Here is a 20572-nt window from a genome sequence, read left to right as displayed (position 1 = left end):
CGCGGCCATTTTCAGCAAAGCAATTGTCTTGGGGGGCCGGGCTATCACTGTCACGAGAGGTTAACGCTTATGCATCTGTACATCTTAGAATGTATGGCAATGAAACTGAAAACTGGACCTAAAGAAACATAAAAAAAATGTAAACTTCGATCATCTCCATGGTTTGGGGAAGTGTACATTGCAAACATGCATCCAATTGCTCATTTTCTGTAGATAGATAGATAGATAGATAGATAGATAGATAGATAGATAGATAGATAGATAGATAGATAGATAGATAGATAGAACAGGAAAAAGTTCTCCACGGTTGGAAAGAAGAGAGTGATCAGTCACATTTTTTCTTGAACATTTATTTAGAAGAAAAAAAAATCCGAAAATATAAGCATTTACTTTTCAACACTGCACAGTGCACCCAAAGGTGAGGTAATACTGCCACAAATTATGAATTGATTCTTTCAAAATGTCTCCACAGTTTCTTCCTTTGTTCCTCTGTTTGAATTAGTTTTCTCTTATCTGAATCGAGGGTCAGTGGTCCAACAGTTGTAAAACTCTTCGAACTTTGGGATTTAATACTTTCAGATGTACACAATAAAACTGACTTCAACTATACGAAATACAATTCAAACTTAAGAGAAGGTAAATTTTTGTTTAAAAGTCGACGGTGTGAAATGAACAGTTTTCTCTCCATTTGTCATCAAGTGATGAAAACGGATCTCTTCAAGTCGTCTCCAAAATCCTACTGTCCATGACAACAGTGGATTTTGACTTCACTTCTAATATTTACAGATAAATTGACAGCATGGCTGCCTTTGTCCAGCAGTTCTCATTTCTCCCGGTTGCTTAGTTCGAGGGGGGGCTCAGAGGGTTCAGAGGGTTCAGAGGGCTCAGAGGGCTGAGATGCGGCAGGACCAGGCTGAGGTGGAGGATCTCCTGTAAACACAAACACACACACACACACACACACACACACAGTAGTTGGTTGCTGTTATCTGCTAAGGTGATGCCAGCTAGGTCGCCCTGTCCGTGCAGCTGCCTCACACAACAATTAACAATCCAACAGAAGGGAGGGAATGAGGTCAACTCACATCCAAACCAGAGACACGATGCTGTCTTTATCAAATTTGGCCCATCTCCTCCCCTTGTGCCAGAAAAACTAGACTGCCAGTTGTGTTCTTGGGTCATGTGTGCAGATAAGGAGAATTTGTTCGTAACTGAATAAGGATGGATGCTATCTTTTAGTAAGCGAGTTGAATAGAGCGCTATTGTTCAGGAAGGGCTGGAGACTGAGAGAGGGACGACGAAACACAATGGTGAGGACTTAATAGGCTTCCACACATACACCCTGCACCAAAATTCAAAATCGGAAAAGTCTCAGAACATGTTGATTTTAGAACCCAAACCTCAGAAGAACAGCAGACCTACACATACCTTCAACCAGTCTTTGAGTGGCCTTCCTGTCGTCAGCGATGAAGAGGGCACACAAGAAGAAAAACAGTCCGCCCAGGACCCCAACAAATACGCAGACCAGCAGGCTGTACTTTAGACTTTGGAAGTTCCAACCATGAGTGTCAGGTTGTTGTTTGCTAATGGCATCAGATATCTACTGATACAAGTGTGAAGATGGCATTATTCCTTAATGATTCACAGAAAAGTGGCTGACTCAAGCCTGATGAAACAGTGCTGTTGAATTTAAGGTGGGAAAGTAGAAGTATATCTCACCAATCCTACGAGGTAAGGACTCCCAGCATCACCCAGGAGATGACAGACTGAAATCTGGAGAGCCTCGGCTGTGGCCCTTCTGGTTGGTATAACAACGTACTGAAATGAAAAAAAAAAAAGAAAACACAAAATGGGTTGGCTTCAAGTTTCAGCAGACTCTTTCTTATTCTTGTTACAACATGCATCATTCAAACTCACCAGCAGTATATCAGCCATGACGGCCCAGTTTAGTGATATCAGTACTTCACCTAGGAAAATAAATACCTGAAATCAAACGTTCAAGAAACTGATCAGTATAGAAATTAATAGTTTATCCACTAATCACTTGATGAGGTCAGCGCTTCATTTCTGACATTCCCCTGAAAATGTCTCTTGTTCTACTCTTTATGATGTAATCGCAACTTTTTATCACTTGTTCCAACATCTTGGAGTGGTAATGCCTTTACAGTGCTGTAAAAAGTATTTGTAAAAGTTGTACTTGAGTAAAGTAAAGATATCATGTTATCGTATTTTGTGAGAATAAATCCTGACGTTTCTGACTGTGTCTAATTTTCTGGATATGAATGTACTGAAGTATCAACCGTCATTTAGCACTTAAAGTACTTATAGATCAAAAGTCAAGAAGTACAATTATGCCTAGATTTGCATGTATGTATATACTGTATACCATGGGTTAACAAATGTTCAGCCTGGCCAATTATATCAAGCAATTAAGATATCAAGCATTTTTCTGATTATGGGATTCAGTGTTTTTAATCTGATGGCAAATAAAATTAATTCATTTAAAAAAAAAAGGTTTTGACGTAAAAGTACAATATTTGCCTCCAAAGTGTAGTGAAGTGGAAGTATATAGAAGAAGCAAATGGAAATACTCAAGGAAAGTACAAGTACCTCGAAGTACTTGCGTATACGTACTTAGTTAGACTCCACCACTAACTTGACAAAATTCAAAAAGTATCCAACTGTGTGGTTTCTTCACCAGGGTTATGGAGAATCCTGACATCTGAAGTTACTACTACTTCCTACTTCCATTATTGTAGAAAGTGGTACATATTCCTTTGTTCAGAACAATACTGCTGTAACTGGAAAAGGTTGCATTTGACAGGTTTGAGTCAGAAAGGACCATGGATGTATATATAGAATTATATAGAATTTCACGACAATCCATCCAACCACTGAGACATCAGTCTCATTCATAATCATTTAGCTACAGGATGACAGCAGTGGAATATGTATATCTCTTACGTAAGTGGTGGGAATGCTTGCTGACGCCACAAAGATGGCGATAAAAAGGCAGGGCGCTGATCCCAGCAGGCCCACTGCACAGATGAGTGGGTCCGCATTTGACCTCTTTTTGCTGAACCACCTAGACAAAGCCGTGCCGAGACACCCTCCCAGAATGCCCGTCACCACCGTCACAGCACCGAAGATGTAACTGTACAGGGAGCAGAAACGGTCTGGTTAAAACTGTGTTGAGACTTTCAAGGAAATTACATGAATGAAAGATGATGCAAGTCAAAGGTCATGTTGCACCTGTCTATGTGGTTGCAGGGTTCTTTGTCGCATGGCTGTTGGAGCCCCTGAAAGACCTGAGCTCTGGACAGAAAAGCAGGCGTCCAGAAACCGAGCGCTCCGACGAGGAAGGCCGTAGCTGTCACTCCCAGCGTCGACCACACGTAACTTTTACTAAGGTAAGAGTAACAGCAAGTGATGAGAAGATCAATCAACAATCGTATCTCTGTAAACTTTAGGAAACAATGCAAAGGCCACTTTATAGCCTGATATCAGCTTATTACAGATATAGTCAGTGTTGGGGAGACTTAAACTACATGTAGTAGTGTAGTAGTTAAGCTATGTAGTAGTGTAGCCAGTAACTACATAGCTTAACTACAATATGCTGTAACTTGCTGGTAGTTAAACTACATTCATATTTGTGCTGCATCTAGTATTTCAACTACTTCTTGGGTCACAAACTACAATTTTGGCCAATGACATGAAATATTTTTTTTATAAAATATAATATACATTTTATTTTATTTTTCTTTGATGACAGAGTGGATGAGGTGGAAGCCATTGTGAAGTCACCAGATGAGTCCCCACAAAATGCTTTCAAATCTCTACCCAAAATGTCCAAAGTGTTTGTGAAGTTCAACACTGGTGTCCCAGTTAGTGCAGCATGTGAGTGGCTTTTTAGTGTTGGTAAAGATGTTTTTAGTGCCAAACAGAACCGGCTCATGTGTCGTGTCAACAAGCGATTCTGCTCTGGCATCGAGTGTTAGTGCCTCTGAAGTTCCTATGATGTTGACCAAAAATGTCAGCTTTTGTTCTTTAAGAAATACAACTTGAGTTGAGAGGCATAATTTCTACTGGCATGTGAATTTTTTGTAGGCTATGATATTTTGTTTCATATACACAATATGTTGGTTTATTTAACGCTGATTTAAATGAATATAATGAGTATTAAGTAGTTGCTAAAGCTACTTTTTTTTAGCAGTAGTTTTACAAACTACATTTCTCCAGGGGAAGAAATGTAGTTTGTTCAAACTACTGCCAGGCTGAACTACAAGTCGTTTTACGAATTACACTAGCTTCTCCGACACTGGATATAGTGGTATACAAACTAACCAAAAATTGTAGAACGGTTGTGCCAAAATAATGACATCGTAGAAAAAGTAATGCCATGACATAGTTTGTCCACCAGAGAGCACTGACATATTTATTTTCTATCCTGGTCTCAATTCTTTAATGACCAAATTTACAGAATGTAATTTTTTTTTAATACTCTCAATCAATATGCCGATTGGCCTGATAAATCCAGGACTGCCCACACTATAGTATTTAACCAATATTATTTCCCACGTCTTACTTTTTCAGAAGATACTTGACGTCCTCGCGGTAAGAGCTCTGCATTGCAACTCCCTCTCCCTGGGTTTCAGCAGCACCTCTGGGTGGGTTGGGGCATAAGAGGGTCAGCAAGATGAGTCCCCCTGCACCCAGGATGGGTGTGATCTGTGAACGCAGCAAACTGTGAAGATATCTGTCCCTCTGCAACTGTCAGTGCTCAGCTAACATTTGCATTTACTGATAGTTTAAGTGTTCTCACCCTGAGTGCCCAGCGCCAGTCCCCTGTGGCATTAGCAATCCCTGCCCCTGTTATGTAACCAAGACCACTGAAAACACAACCGATGGTAACAAATTGAGTGATGATAATGCCATAAACAAGCTTAGCAATACATTAAACCTGTACAAATGCAAGGTTAATCAATCTATCATTCTACAACACAGGGTTGTACAACGGAAATCAAGTTGCAAATGGGTCCTTATCAGATCGCAATTCATCGCACTACTACGAATTGCTTGTTCTCATTTTGCACTACTCTTCTGTTGTTTTGTTTGTTTATGAAAAATAAATGCAAATGTTCGAAAAATAAAGATTTCAATCTATCAATCAATAAGTCATAAAGATAGACGATTTTTTATGGTGGAAGTCGGAGGATGCATTCAAGAATCTCACAGCCTGCAGACACCAGCTGGTTTCGTAGTCTGTCGGATCGGCACTAGATAACTTTTGAAACCACAACATACGGGCTGTGGCTGGGGTCGGTGCTGTTTCTGATATCCGTTGTGAACCTCACGTTTCGCTGATGCTCGCTAGATGGTTATCAGTGCTGCCCTGCTGCGAAGTCTTCCTGTCTTGGGCCTTGCAAGAATCATGCCACTTTGTAATGATATCAGTCAGGACGCTTTCTATTGCTCCTCTATAAAAATCAAACGCGCATGTGCTTTATGAATACTGCAAAAGTATGACACCTCAATCCACTAAGAAATTCACCCTGCTCGTATTCAGAAATCGTGCATTTAAACAAGACTTCCGTGAGGTTGTGATGTCACAATATACAGCCACTACCAAAAAAAAACAGCAGAGCTGATGTGGAAACACATTTGGTAGTGTCTGCTCAGGCCTGTGAGAGCCTGTGAGACCAATTATTGCTGGTCAGACTGGTCTATTCAGGATAGTGGCCTTAAAGAGTCAGTCACAAAGCTGGATCAGTCAGACAGAGGGTGAATAGAGGTGCAGCGATGGACAGTGTGAGTAAAAAACATGTATTTTTCAACAGTAATTGCCAGAAGACATCCTAAATAAAAGTGTGAACCTGAAAATGAGCTGCATGTGCGATATTTAACCAGAACTTTGTCACAGGATGTTCAGGCCTTCTTAAGTTTTCTTTAAAAATACAGTCATTTCTTCTTTTCTGTGGTAGAGAATTTGTCTGTCTGTGATTGGGGAGGAAGTTGGTTTGCAAATTGAAATCATTTCACAGTAATGTCTGCCTCTTCTCAACCAATTCACAACTTAAAACATTAAAGCGATGAGTCTATTTCAGCAGATTGTGAAAATTAACTTGCAGGGCGAAAAACTTGATGTTGTTGACCTAGATGGAGTTGGTTTCTAACCTTCCGACGGGGATAAAGATGTAGAAGAGACAGATCATGGCGCTCCGTTGAGTCCCGCTAAAAAGGTCACCGATGATGGTTGGAGCAATGGTGGAGTAGCTGGCCTCTCCGACCCCAACCATGCCTCGCAACAGCATCAGGAGCCAGAATTGCTAGAGGGATCAAGATGCCACCGTTACTGCCCGGAACACCACAAATATTAAAAAATTCACTTTTTAATTTACGAAAGTAAGAATAACCTTCCATCGAACACTGATTGCACTGAACTTCAGGGTCATTTCCATTTGAAAAGTGATGATGAAGTCAAATAGAGGAAGAAAAAAATGATGCGCCACAGGAAGTGGGTTTGTGTCATCTTGCTGCTTCTTGTTTTCGCACTCCTAATAAGTGTCCGTGCATCTATTTTTGCACTTACCCATTTACTGACAAAAGAGCTGCTGGCCGCAGTCACAAGCCAGATGCTCAAACCAGCGATCATGATGTACTTCCGATTGTAGCGGTCCCCAAGGTAACCGAAGAGAGGGGCCAGAAGTAAGAAACTGCAGATGAAGACTGCAAGTACATGGATGAGAATGACTTGAAGAAAAACCCACTCGTGACACTCAAAATAAAACTCACTTTCATCGTGTCGTACACTCGTGCATGTGAGTGAGTGTCTGATTCCATACTTCTGTGGCTGTGAAATTCATTTGCAGCACGTCTTACACAAGGTCATCTTAACGAATGCAGGAAACAGAGCTGGTGGGCGTGTGTCTATCGAGGAGATGCGCCATCATACCTGTTTGCAGAAGTGCGGCCACACTGTCACTGATATCGAAGAACTTCTGAATGTTGATGAGCACGCCTGTATGACAGTAAAACAATGTGTAGGTCAACTAAAGGCTGTCTGTTTACAGGCAGTGTTGTCATGTGTGCACAAGAGATCACCCAACCTGCTATTGTGTACCGCTCCATGTAGTTGATCAGGTTGACGTAGCAGAGCACGGCCACGGCTATGTAGGAGCGTCGAGGCGATATAGCTGATTTCTGCACTACCTCTTCTGCTGTTGCGAGTGATGAGAGGCTGTTTACAAAAGAGCCGTAACGTAGACCAGAGCTGGAGCACCGGCTCCATCGAGGCCTCGGTCTGTCCTTGGGTGGCGACACTGATCCGTTTGGCTCCATGGTGAGCAGCTCTCTCTTCACCTGGGAACAGAGAATGTACCGTATGACCTAGTTTGAGAGAAATCCTTTGCCCTCTGTGGTTCAGCTCGTGCACAGCTTGGCAACAAGTGTAATGAAAGAACTCAATAAAGCTCAGCAACAGGACTGAAGGACCCTGTCTGTAGTGGAGCACGGGAGGTTGCATTTCTTGCTTTCATCTCGAAGATGAAGTCTGATTATATCACAGAAGATCAAGTGACTGTTTCTGCCTCACTGTACATTTATCAGCCTGCTGGCACACAGTGTGAAGGGAGGGTCGCTTTTGAAGTCCTGCGCCGCGCTCATAGTCTAGTTCTGGGTAAATCAGTTAACGCGCTTTGTGGAAACACTTAAGACATAGCCCTTATGACACCGAGGGCAATTACAAAACAATTTGTTGCAAGCAAAGTGTGTCAAAACAGAAACGGAAAAGGAGAACAAGGATTATGACTCAAACTCTTTTTAATGCCACCATGATGTGTTCTGGGTAATTCTGGTGATTATTCAATAAAAAGCATTATTTCCAGCATGGTGTGAGAGGCCAGCATGCCATCTGACCTGGTTAGAGTCAGTGCAGCGGTTACAATGACTCTATTGTGCATGAAACATATCCTCTAAACAACTTAGTGCAAATCAGTCACCATCTAAACTTCGTCTGCAACAACCTACGACCTCGCTCGGTTTACCAAACACACTTTACACTGATGCAGGCGTTGATGTAATCACATCATACAAATATAAACCGTCAGTTGTCTTCTTTCAAAACTGTGTCCGTGAATTCAAATGTCGCAAAAACAGTCTCACGTGCTTGTCGACGGGGTCCCGCTCCTGTGATGTTCTCCCTTCATTCCATGTTTGCAGTAGTCAGAGACCGGTGGCTCAAAGTGTGTCCCTGAGGCTTGAAGAAGCAAACAGAGGCCTCAGCTCTGACATGCCTCAGGGGATATTGAGTTAGCAGAAGGGAACAGCCCACTCTGGGTTGGTCATATGTTCTTCACACAGATCATCACTGACGCAACGCTGTAAACAAGTCAAATGTCCCCTTTTTTTCTCTTTCATTTTCATTCTCACACATGATACGCAGAGAACCAGACAGTTAGGTTAAATATGCTTCATTTGCTGCGGGCATGATTCACTGATAACTTTTAATAACTGTGCACGAAATTCACACAACAGAAGGACAAAAGGGAAGGGGTGATGTGCGTGGGCGTCAGGTGGTGAGCTATTGATGAATGTGTTATGACTTTCAGTGGTTGCAGCTCTGTCTTCTGTTGAATCATCAGCATTTTGGAGAAGAGATACTGCCTCTGATACATTGTGGTGATCTGTGCCATTTTTGGGCATACTAGGTAATGGATGACTGAAAAGTAGTACTGCCCATCAATCAAACTAACTTGTGACTCGGACTTTATGACAATTATGCGTCCTGAAATACATCTGAAGATGATCTAATTGGGGCACTCCCACAGACAGCTGAGAAAAGTGATGCTGTTCTTCTTTTATTGTTTTTCCTTAACTCTCAGCCAAACTGTGGAGTGAAACAGCTGTTTAATTGGAGGCCTGATATATATAATAATGTTAGCGTATTAAACTGCTAGAGCCTTTGTTTCGCCACAGTCGGCGAGGTTGTAACTGTGAAAAAATGGGATCTTTCGTGCTGTCTGGTGCAGGGAAAATTATTTGTCTTGAAAACAAGATACATGAAAGACTGCCGCCCCAAGAGGTTTTCATGCACACCATGTCCTTACATTCCTTACAAAACCAATCCTCCTCCACTATTCATGTGAATTCCAAACCGAGTTTTTTAAATTACCGAGCAGAACTTTTATTCTGAACATCAACATACCCCTTCAGCTGAGAGAGTGCACTGAACAGAGTGTTCTGGGAAGTGGTTTGTTATCTGTGACACGGTGAAGTGAATGCCTCAGCTTAAAGAACTGACCTCCGTTATCCCTGCCTGCCTCATCCAATGAGGACAGAGGTGGCACTGTCTGTTTGGGGAACAGCAGAGAGTAAGATCCTGTCGTGTTGGTGCCTACACCGACGATGGCCGAACAGGAAAAACTACTAATTCCAGTGCTCCTGGTGAGAGCTGATACTATCAAAGGAAAAAAAAAAGTTGAAGATAAGAAAGAGGCAAGAGAGAGGTAAAAAACGCAAATACAAACAAATATGATCATAATGACAACTAAACTGCCATTTTTACTTCAACCAGTTCCAGTAATATGCTCTGCTGAAATTCTGTCACCCCTTTTCCATTAAGGTGGTTCAGGTGCTGGTTCGGAGTCAGTGCTTACTCTTGTACCGGTTCCTCGTGTTTCAACAGCCAAAGAACTGGCTTCCAGAGAGGAAAACTGGTTCCAGATTGGCACCAGCACTTTGCTTGTCCAAAACAAAGGACCGCTGGTGGCTGGTTTATCATGACCAAGGACCAACTGAAACTGCTTCTGACTGTCATTTTTAACAACAAGAGCTAGTATAGCATGTTCTGACCGATCCGTGGGAGGAAAAACAAAATGTTTTAACTATTTACACTTATCGGAGCAACAGTGGTCCAAGGACCAGTCATGTTTGGATGCCAATGTAAGCATGCAAAGCCAGGATCAACACTTGTAAACAGTCAATGTATTCGTATCTTCTCTGAGTTCCACAGATACATATACCAATTTTCCACCAAAATTAGTTGGTCTACAACCTTAAACACGAGTTAATCCACCTATTGACCCCATTCCCACTTCCCATTTGCAGGGCAGACCATCTGTAATTTTTATCTGCAGCGTAACACTGACGTCACTGACGTCACATTTCATGTCTTGAATGCACAGGAAACAGTTGTAACAGAAGAGAAAACAACAATATGTACATAAATTACTGTGACCCAGCGAAATGACTCATTTAACCATGCTTATTTGAGCCATTCGGTCCAATAACATTTGGTAAGTGCAAAAGAGCCGCATAGCAAGATTGTTTTATCCCCATTTAAGTTAGCCAGGAGCTTAACCTGAAATTGGTCTCAGTCGACAATCCAAGTGTAAATGCCCAGTTTACACATTTCCATTGCACATCTTAGCGAGTTTGTGTGGGATTTTTGACCAATGGAAAAGGGGTAACAGTTGTTCCCAACAATGCTGGGAAATTGGAGACGTATGCAGGGACTAAATGATGCACCTCTGTGGTGGCTATCATGCCTGTTAGAAAGCAAACCAGTTTTAAAAAAGACAGACATGCAGCAACCAGTTCAGGAGTTACAAACGAAGCTGCACTTGTGCTCACAGCTTTACAAGAATATGTGATTACGATCTGCCACTTCCTCCAACAGAAAAATGAAAACCCACCCTAATCATGGCCTGACATCAGCTCTCTCTTTCGCATGAAGAAGTGGACCAAGTTGTGATATTAGTGTTAAATGAGAATAGCAGTTAATGTCACACATTAAGAGATACGGACTACATGTTTTTCGTTTCGTTTCGTTTTTTTTCTTCCGCTTTATCCATGCGGGTTGCGGGTGATGTTACCGCTTTTATACCACCTTTTTCAAGGTGGAGCGGGGGTACTGGGGCCAAATCCAGTGACTCTATGGGCGAAGGCCAGGGTACTCCCTGGATGAGTCGCCAGCTCATCGCAGGGCCCTTACTGATGGCAGCGGCTGCCACGAAGGTGCCAACTGCACATCAGGAGCAGTGTTGGGGTTCAGCATCTTGCTCAAGGATGCTTCGGCATGTAGCTCAATCCTACTACTACATGTGTGGGCCCTAATAAATACATCAATTACCTTAAAATTACGGTGGATTACAGGACACTTGACATTTATCTGTAATAAAAAGAATCTATGTTTTTTGTTGTTGTATTAAACATCATGTTGTCAAAGGGCCGTCGAGATCAGGTCAGTTGGCGTCATCTAGTGTCCACCGTGGGTACTGCAGCCAACACAGCTCTGATATCACATCTGTTTGATTGAAAGGCCTCAGTGTTCTTGTATGACTGTAACCTTTCAGTGAGTCTCATTCCGTAAACTAAGTGATTTGATGGGGGAAATTATAGATGTAGCACAGCGGCCATGGAAAATACTATACTTACATGGAGTTTATCCCTCGGTCTTTTCCGTGCTCTACGCTCGCAGAATGCAGGGCATTGTCAGTCTCTAGAGTATATAAGAAGCTAGCTGACGGCGCGACATTTGATTGGAAAACAGTTAATTTAATTTTCCTTATGATTTCATTCTTTGTAATGGGTAGGGTGTTGCAGTGGATACAAGGGAAGACTGCGATCGTAGGAATGTCCAGGAGATGGCAGTGATGCATCAAAATGGAAGCCGGCTGCGGGAAAGAAAACAACATTTCCACGAAGAAGAAGCGGTAGCAGCAGTAGCAAGAGAAGGGAGAAGGAGGAGAAGAAGAAGAATGACGAGAATGCTAAACGGAAAATAGAGGAGACGGAGCAGTGTTTGGTGAACGTTAAATTAAAGCCGTTACCTCTAAATATTGCCATTGAACATAGCTGCATTACGTTCGTTAAACTATGACAGAGCCTCAGTCAGCGCTGTTACTCAAGAGACAGCTTGCAGGTAATCAATCCTTGGTGTTAATTGATGCTGGATGCCTAGCTAAACACTACCGTTAGCTGTGATTCAAACGATGGTGCTGGCGCAAACTGTTTTCTTGAACCTTCCACACAAACGTTAACGTCCCATGACAAATAAACTGCGTGGAGATTGTAGCAGTGGAAGTCGACAGACTCAGTTGTCTCATGAAAAATAAATGCCTTCAGTCTGTTGGGAGACCCAACTCTTTCATATGTGTGCTTCGACGTTGCATACTGATATCAAAGCTGCTGTCAGAAGTCCCAACGAGTTTCTAGTATCGGGCTAGCTAAAAGCAATTAGCCGAGCGTTAGCATCTAACTGGCTCGATGTGTTTACATATACTTGACTTGACATAACAAGTGGTGTTTTCCTTTTTTTAAGACATGACGTCTGATTCTTGTGCGATTAGCGTGATGCCAGTCACTGTATTTATGCATGAATCTAAGCAGCGTTGCACTAGTTGACCCAGTTTCCCGTACTAACCACATTGAATTGTTAACATATTTAGCCAACTCGCTACATCTGTCGGTTCAAGTTAGCCGCGGTCACTGTTGTTAGCTTTAACAGCCCAAGCTAACAAGCTAACTTATCTCTATTCGTTGTTTTAGCAGCGTCAGTTGCGCATTAAATTGAGCTACCCTGATACAAGCCAATTTATAAAGGCAGCTGAGTTGGACGCACATGTAGCTAACGCTTTATGTTACATTTCTGGTTTTATTTAAGATCGTACATTCTATATGCAACCTGTCAGGGACATATTGTGCTCGTTTGCAGATTTGCAGAAATGTCTATCTCCATAATGATGGGTAATGCACCTGGACCTGAATATGTGGGATTTGAACGAAAAAAGAAGACAAGTAGCTTAAAGTCAGAAATGAAAATTACCCTTGGTATTTCATATATTCTCATACTTACTTGGATTTGATAGAGAGGCTATTGATATAAAGGAATAAGTACATTTTCATTGACAAATGCATGCTTTTTGTTTTAGAAATGCACTTATAATGTGTTCTAACGCAGCACTGAAACTCATGTAAGTTTTTATCTGGCTGACATCAAGTAATTATGTTGAAGTGTCAGACTTCACTTGTAGCACAGAAGTATCTATTTTGAAACATGACTGTTCACACATGTGCAGAAAGGTAAAATGCCAGTTGGCGTTCCATCTGAATAACAATAACCATTTAAAGAGCCCTGAAGGTCTTTTTACACTTAATTTAGCCCATTCCTAGCCTTCTTAGTCCCAGAAAGCTTTCACCCTGGCACAGTTCTGGTACTAAATTAGGGCTCGCTGGCCATGTTCCTGAGCAGGTATAGCCCTAAATCTGTGTGGTTTTCACTTGGAAATTGACTAAAACACAGGGCTAAATGTTGTCAGTGGGAAGTTTACCTAAAGTAGTCACGTGACGTTCCAGAGTGTAAACATTTCTGTCATTTTCCACGGATATTCAACCCCAGCTTTACCTGAGCTTGGCTAAACCCTGGGTTAACATCTGAGCCCAGGGCCAAGGATGGCCCTTAGGCTAAAATATATGGCTGGGAATGTCACAAAATGAACGTTTTAATGTGTCATTTAGATATGCTAAATACAAAATGTTATGAAGATTGGTTGAAATATAGGAGGAGTGGTGACCAAAATGTCATTTAAATGGCAGGAAATCTTTGTAAGGGGAAATGTTGGCAAGCAGTCTGGATATGTGTTTCGGTAGAGATTATGACTAGACATAGCAATCTTTGTTGAAGGCCACATTATCTGCATGATCTGCTCTTAGCTTTGATCTATTGTGAAGCTTTTAACTAAATTTAGTTGTAGTGTTAATCAGATGTCATTGTAACTAACAGATCGGCACATGGGACTGTCACACTTTCTCCTTCAGTATGGTACCTAAAACAAACACAGACTCATCACTCACAGATTTTTGATCCCTGCTCAGAATCAGTATTCTGATCTTTATGAGTGGTTATCGTATTTCTTAATACAGTTTTTCAATAAATAATAATGCTAAATATAGATAACGTGTTATCTTTTGCGAAGTGCAAAACATATCTGGTGAATTGTAGAGTGATTGAGTAAGAGTTGGCCTCGGACTATTTGGGTGGTGTGTGGTTTCAACACACTGCTGGTTCTCATTCAAGCCTCAACCAAGGTCTCCTAATATGAGGTTGATGTTGTGTCCTCAGCAGTCTTCCGAAAATCACAACGTCAGTTTGGTTAACATGCTGTAGGTACTATGATATGAGCCATTAACTATTTATTTGACTTTGGCATTTTTTTAATATCTAGAGCTGAACAAAAACCCAGTGGAGGGATTCTCAGCAGGCCTGATTGAGGACAATGATCTCTACAGATGGGAAGTCCTTATCATTGGGCCTCCAGACACACTGTAGTAAGTCTAACACTGTATCATACATGAGAAGTGGTTGTACAGATGTGTTATTATTTTGTGTTCTGAGCAACTTTTGCTCAGCATTGCTCTGGTTGTTTTGAAGCTTGTACAATATTCACCTATTGATTGTTCTCTTTGTTTTCACAGTGAAGGTGGTGTGTTTAAAGCTCATCTGACATTTCCCAAAGACTACCCTCTCAGGCCACCTAAAATGAAATTCATCACAGATATTTGGCACCCTAATGGTAGGTACAGGTGTAGTACAATGTGAATAATTTTGCCCTTTTTTGTAGACCTGTTTGAGGAGGTGGAGGGCATGTTTTTCACAAAGATGGAGATTTAGTGAATCGAGATTTTAGAAATCAGGGTTTTACCTTTTATGTTAATACTAGGGCTATCACAATGTTATATTTTTTCACTACATGATTATCAGGAATTTAAGATGACATAATCATATCATGCGCTTCATGGCCTTACTTCATTATCTTCACTAGCCTTCTTTAAAGTAAAACATTCAGAAGAAAACCTTTATGCTGCAAGGTCATGAAGAGTATAACAAAGTACATTTTTAAGCAGAACTTTTGTGCCTACAATAAACTACATCTGTGCCCAATTTTCACTTTGAAGAAAATAGAGTAACCTCACATTGGATATTGATGATATTTTGTTCCTTACAGCATGTCACTCTGTTACAGATTATGTGTTGCAGTATGTTGATATTTTTTATGTAGTGTGAACAGTGGAATGAAAAAGATGCACCTCTGAGTTTTTGCACATCTGGAATTACATTTTTTTTTAAATCTGTTTTTGTGCAAAGCTGATACTGTAGACATAATGTAGACACTTGGGTGCCTCTGCAAAATGTTGACTCAAAGTGGAGGATGATAATTTTCATAGGCACTGTCTACAAACAATATCATAAATCAGTTTGGTAGTTTATTGGCTAAATGTCATGTCAAACCACAGAACTAGCAAAAGCATTTTCCGGCAGATAAATTGTATTTGACCTGTTTGGTTGTTTCCCCAGTTGACAAGAATGGAGATGTATGTATTTCTATTTTGCACGAGCCTGGGGAGGACAAGTATGGCTATGAGAAACCAGAGGAGCGCTGGCTGCCTATCCACACAGTGGAAACCATCATGATTAGTGTTATCTCTATGCTGGCAGACCCAAATGGCGACTCACCAGCAAATGTGGATGCTGCAGTAAGTGTACTTGTAGGTTAGAAAAGTTGATTAGAACAGTTATTTGAATAAAATATTTTTCCCAAGTCTCTTCTGTTTAAAACAACATCTGATGGTCACCTAATGCCTATATGTCTGTCCTTTTGAAACCACACATTTCAGTGAATTCCAAGAATTTGCTGGTTTATGTTTCGAATGGTATTAAATAGTGAATGTATTAAAGAAATAATCAGTTAATTACTTCTTCATTTTGATTTTTTTTTTAATAAAGAAATCTATAACAACTTTGAGTAAAATGCAAAATAATCCCCCACCATTATGCGAGAGAGAATGGAGTAAAGTTAAAGATACATGTATGTATATATTCGAAAACTAAATTGTCTTTACCTTTTTCCCCTCTGCAGAAAGAGTGGAGGGAGGACAGACATGGAGCCTTCAAAAGGAAAGTTGCCCGTTGTGTACGAAAAAGCCAAGAGACTGCGTTTGAGTGATATTAGCAACGATCTAGCTTCATGTTTTCAGGGCAAGTATCCTCGAATGAAACCATTTTAAAATCTTTTGCTCTTGAATCTCAACTAACTTCAGCTATTCAGAAATGGTTGCCTGTTACACCTGGTGAAATTGAAGTAAAAAAGGTCTTGTAATTAAAATGTGAACTACACTGACACCCTTTTCACACTGGACAATAGAAACCACTTATGTCTAGCTTTTGTCTTTAATGGTAATGGATGCATCAGCATCACTCAAATGTCTCTGCAGTAGTCTCCAGCCCTGACTCACTCGACTGATGAAAACACAACACCTAGGTGGACATGCTCATTTTCGCCCATTGCCAGGCGCAATGCTTTTATGCATGTTGAGGTTATAGCTTTTAGACACCAGACCGACAGTCGGCTGTCAGGCTTTGTCAGGGGAGTCAGTGAGTGTCCGGGGGCGTAGTCGGTGCGGCATGTCCAGCCCGTTTAGTCCAGTTTCTCTTCTGCCTTTTCACAAGGCCAACTTTTTATCAGACATATTCTTAATTAGGGGCAGTAACAATAGTGAATGTGGTGTAACAAAAAGCCGCTTAATAATAACAACTGTTTGTATATCAGCAGAGAGGTATTTCCTATCACTTTGGCGTAGAATGTGTCAAGTGCCGCTTTTTGGCTGAGGCATAGGAGACTAAGGCAGCTTGGTCAGCACTGAGTTTTACAGAGAGACTAAGGTAAAATATACTTAAAGATTAACTACCCTTACTTTGTCTGTGACTTTAATGTCAGAACCTGATCCTTACCAGCTACCTGATGATTACTGCATGTCTGCAACTCTGAACAGAGATGAGAGAGAAGTGAGATGTGTCGCACCTTGGCACCTTCCATCATCAGCTCTGGAAAAAACATGTCTGTTTTATTGATTAATGTTTTTTAGATAAAATTAATGTGTTCTGGTGTAGTTAAAAGAAGTATATGATCTACTGCTTTTAGTTCTCGGTTTTCTGGCGCATTCGTGATAACAAATGTGACACTCAAGAAGAAGAAAATAGAATTAAACAGAAAGGCAAACTTGTCCGCTCGCAAATAAAACAGAATCAATGGCCATTTTTTTAGACCGTTTTACCCACGTTTTAAAAAAATCTTGCATTTAAAATGGTACTAGTTGCCACTTTTATTGGGTACACCACAAATCCGGACACAGCAGTCCTGCAGTGAATCCTCGCTGCATGAAGGTTTTCCTGTTTAGTTTTAGTTTGAACTGTTTTAGGGAAGTGTTGATTCAACTGAACTTAGTCACAGTGTAACGGCCACTCAGATGAAAGGGTTGGTGTCGGTTAAGATAGTCATCTTATGCTGTCATCTGAGTCATGCAATTCAGGGAATGTACACTTCACACTTGAACTTTGAATTGCACCCACATCCATCTGGTCTAACACGCTGCCCCTTTTTTGTTCATTTCATATTTGTGCCTGCTCTTGACGTTATCACTTGTATAATCTGTCTCGCCAGCTTCCTAACTGTTTTTCCTGTCATTACATGTGTGTTTTCCCACAGGTCTCCAATTGGAAATCAACATGGCACTGTTTCCTGCACTCTTCCACCCTGTCGTCAGGCTTGTCCTCCTTTATTTTGGCAGGAACAGACTGGCTACTGTAGGCTGCAATAGAACATAACAGAGACTACCAAGGCTGACAGAAAACCGCCAAGCAAGTGCCAACTAAAAAAAAAATCAACAACACAAACAACCCAGAAGATGATAAAACATTTTTCAAGTCTATGAACTGCTTCAACATTCAGGAAGATATTGTAAAGACATGTATATAGCACAGACTAAACCGGATAATATATAAGCTCCCTTTCCATCCATCGAGACACTTAGACCAAATGAGTAGCGCTGGCTCAGATAAATTTATTTTTGTTCACTTTCCCTTTCTCACCTCCAGCATGCATTAGTTCTTTGTAGATTGTTTTAACAGGAGGTCTTTAAAATAGAAAGATAATTGTGATGCTGTTGGAGGAATATCACCTGTGAAGAGCTTGATTGATTCAAGTGAGACATGAATGACCGGTGAAGGAGGAATACCGCCATATTAGAATACACCGCTGTTTTTTGTTGGTTCTTCAACATTCTCATAGCTCAACACACGTGCACCGAGTGATTTTGTTTTCTTTATCAGTTACGAGTCTTACCACCCAAAAGGCAACATACCCCTTAATTTTTGTGCATGCTAAGTTTTGTTGATCTTTTTTCAAAAGTGCCTCCTAATAAAATGCCTGGCCACTTCACCCTGCATTGAACAAGTGTTAAGAAATGTTTGGAAAAAAGATGGAGAAATTGTGCACCACCAATGTGTGAATTTATTTAATAGTCAGTACACAGGGAATCTGTATAATTAGGGTATTGGTTACAATTTGGTGTAGCAATAACTCCCCTAGTATCAAGTGTACGCGTTAATTTTTTGAGGTCCTCTTCTCCAATATTCCGTTCTTTTAGCAACCTCTCTTCCTCTTCTGTGTTGTCCTCAGTAGGAATTGTTATGCATGCTCTATCGTATTTTTTGTTTTGGTTTGTTTTTTGCTGAATGTTTCTGGGATTTTTGTTTGCGAATGTTTGAGTGTTTGTGTATACAGTATGTGCGCCCCTTTTGCTTTGTTGCTATTTCTCCCTGATCCACGATCTCATGATCTCATGATTATTCTGCTCACTGAACTATTGCAGTTTTGCCTAATGTACAAAGACAAAATACTGATGTATATTTTTCATGTCATGAAACCTGTCACCTGTAGTGAGTTCTTCTAAAATATGACTTTTTTTCAATATTTACTTGTGTATTTAATCAAGGCGTGTTTTGGATACAACATGAATTACATATCACTTATGACAAAGACAGCAGAAAGCTTTCATGTACACAACTTGTTTTCATTGCACAACTGACATGTATTTATTGGATGGCCATTCTAACCTGGTTTATTTTCCATTTGTTTAAGAAAATGTCCACTAAATATTGCAGATATTAGAACAGCATTTCTTAAGTTTAAACTCAAACTCCCTCATCTGTTTTCTCAGCATGGTCATGCATCAGATTATGTATTTTGGTATAATTACATGATTAGTTTTTCATAGATTAAGGGGATTATGCCTAGAGTGTGCAGTTTCTTCTTTTGCTATTTTTTTTTTAATAAGATCTGCCAGTCAATAGTGTTTATTCACAGATTGCTTTTGGATCAGAGTCACTTAATGAATCCAGTGTTACTTTTGAGAGACCGGACTGCCACATATATGAACATGATGACCCACGATATAGGTAAAACAAGACAACATGATACAACAAATGTCACAAGAATCTGGTGATTTCCACAGCACAGAACACAGTACAGTAAACCAAATATCACAATTTTGGAGACAGTCCTCTTGAAAACAAAGTTTAATTTCAGGGTTTTATCATTTGCAGCATTGTGTCATATTTTATTTCCCTTATCCTTAAAATTTGCAGCCCTTTGTTTAGAGAATTAAGTGAGCAGATGACTGACTTGATCAATGTGATGCTGTCAAGCTTCTTGCACATAATGCATGTACAGTATCAATCAATCAATCAGACTTTATTTATAGAGCACTTTTCATACATCGTAATGTAGCACAAAGTGCTTTACAGAATTAAAACAGCAGCAATTTCAATACCCCCTCCCCCCCACATACATACGCACACACATACTCCCACCCACACACACACACACACACACACACATATATCCAGCTACTTAAACACTGTAAGTGAAGTAAAAGAGTGAGTAATACTAAATGAATAAAGGGTAATAAATAAAACAAGGCATTAACAACAAGTATTGGGGAACTGAGGAAACGCTATCATTGATGTATTTCACTGAGGAGACACTAGAGGCAGTAAAATAAGATAAAATAATAAAACACTAAAACTACGACTGATAAAATACTAAAGGAGGTTAAAAGTCTAAAACTGCTGTGAAATCAATAATATAAATAAGTAAATCGTGAATACAGTAAAACAAGATAAAACACAATAATTAAGGTAAATAGATAAGTGGTGGGTGAATAGATAAATAGAATAAAACCAGGTTTAAGCAGAATAAGACTCAATAAATAAATCAAATTCAGCTAAAAGCCATCCTAAAAAGGAAGGTCTTAAGGTTGCTCTTAAAAGTATCAACATTCTCCAGCGCCCTCAGGTCCTCTGGGAGACCATTCCACAAACGTGGACCGTGGTAGTGAAAGGCGGCCTCACCGTGAGTTTTTGTCCTCACTTTTGGAATTTTTAAAAGGCTGTGACCAGAGGACCTCTGGAGGGTTCATATGATAAAAGCAAATCTGATAAATAAGTTGGTCCATGGCCATGAAGAGCTTTAAAAACTAATAAAATGATCTTAAAATCAATCCTGAAGCAGACAGGTAGCCAGTGCAGAGACTTTAAAATCGGTGTGATGTGTAGAATCCATGAGATTTATTTTTAGGGAACAGAATTGGCTACAGTGCCATATCAGCCCCACCAGACCAGACATGATTATCCCCAGCTGTTTGATTTTACAATAGCTCCTTCATACTCAAGAGATCT

General features: G+C 40.5%; 2 protein-coding genes across 4 annotated transcripts; one reads left to right on the top strand and one right to left on the bottom strand.

Moving 5' to 3' along the window:
* Positions 1-334: 334 nt before the first annotated feature.
* On the bottom strand, positions 335-11625 carry spns3 (SPNS lysolipid transporter 3, sphingosine-1-phosphate (putative)). Of its 3 annotated transcripts, none has more exons than XM_030438448.1 (13): positions 11434-11625; positions 7107-7359; positions 6953-7018; positions 6590-6726; positions 6175-6326; positions 4823-4889; positions 4586-4728; positions 3253-3405; positions 2965-3154; positions 1918-1983; positions 1720-1818; positions 1429-1600; positions 335-930 (listed from the first exon to the last, which is right to left on the bottom strand). In XM_030438448.1, exons 2-13 carry the CDS (start codon positions 7336-7338, stop codon positions 824-826), a joined length of 1584 nt encoding a protein of 527 aa, XP_030294308.1. In that variant the 5' UTR covers positions 7339-7359; positions 11434-11625; the 3' UTR covers positions 335-823. The 3 variants fall into 3 exon arrangements, with proteins under 3 accessions (XP_030294308.1, XP_030294306.1, XP_030294307.1); XM_030438446.1 differs by lacking the exon at positions 11434-11625 and adding an exon at positions 9299-9337; XM_030438447.1 differs by lacking the exon at positions 11434-11625 and adding an exon at positions 8161-8343.
* A 63-nt stretch (positions 11626-11688) lies between these two features.
* ube2g1a (ubiquitin-conjugating enzyme E2G 1a (UBC7 homolog, yeast)) lies at positions 11689-18806 on the top strand. The gene is made up of 6 exons (XM_030438449.1): positions 11689-11920; positions 14223-14325; positions 14473-14570; positions 15353-15531; positions 15915-16033; positions 17541-18806. Exons 1-5 carry the CDS (start codon positions 11875-11877, stop codon positions 15999-16001), a joined length of 513 nt encoding a protein of 170 aa, XP_030294309.1. The 5' UTR covers positions 11689-11874; the 3' UTR covers positions 16002-16033; positions 17541-18806.
* Positions 18807-20572: the final 1766 nt, after the last annotated feature.

This window comes from Sparus aurata, chromosome 13 (assembly GCF_900880675.1).
Source record: "Sparus aurata chromosome 13, fSpaAur1.1, whole genome shotgun sequence".
NCBI lineage: Eukaryota > Metazoa > Chordata > Actinopteri > Spariformes > Sparidae > Sparus > Sparus aurata.
This window is presented reverse-complemented; position numbering and strand designations above follow the sequence as displayed.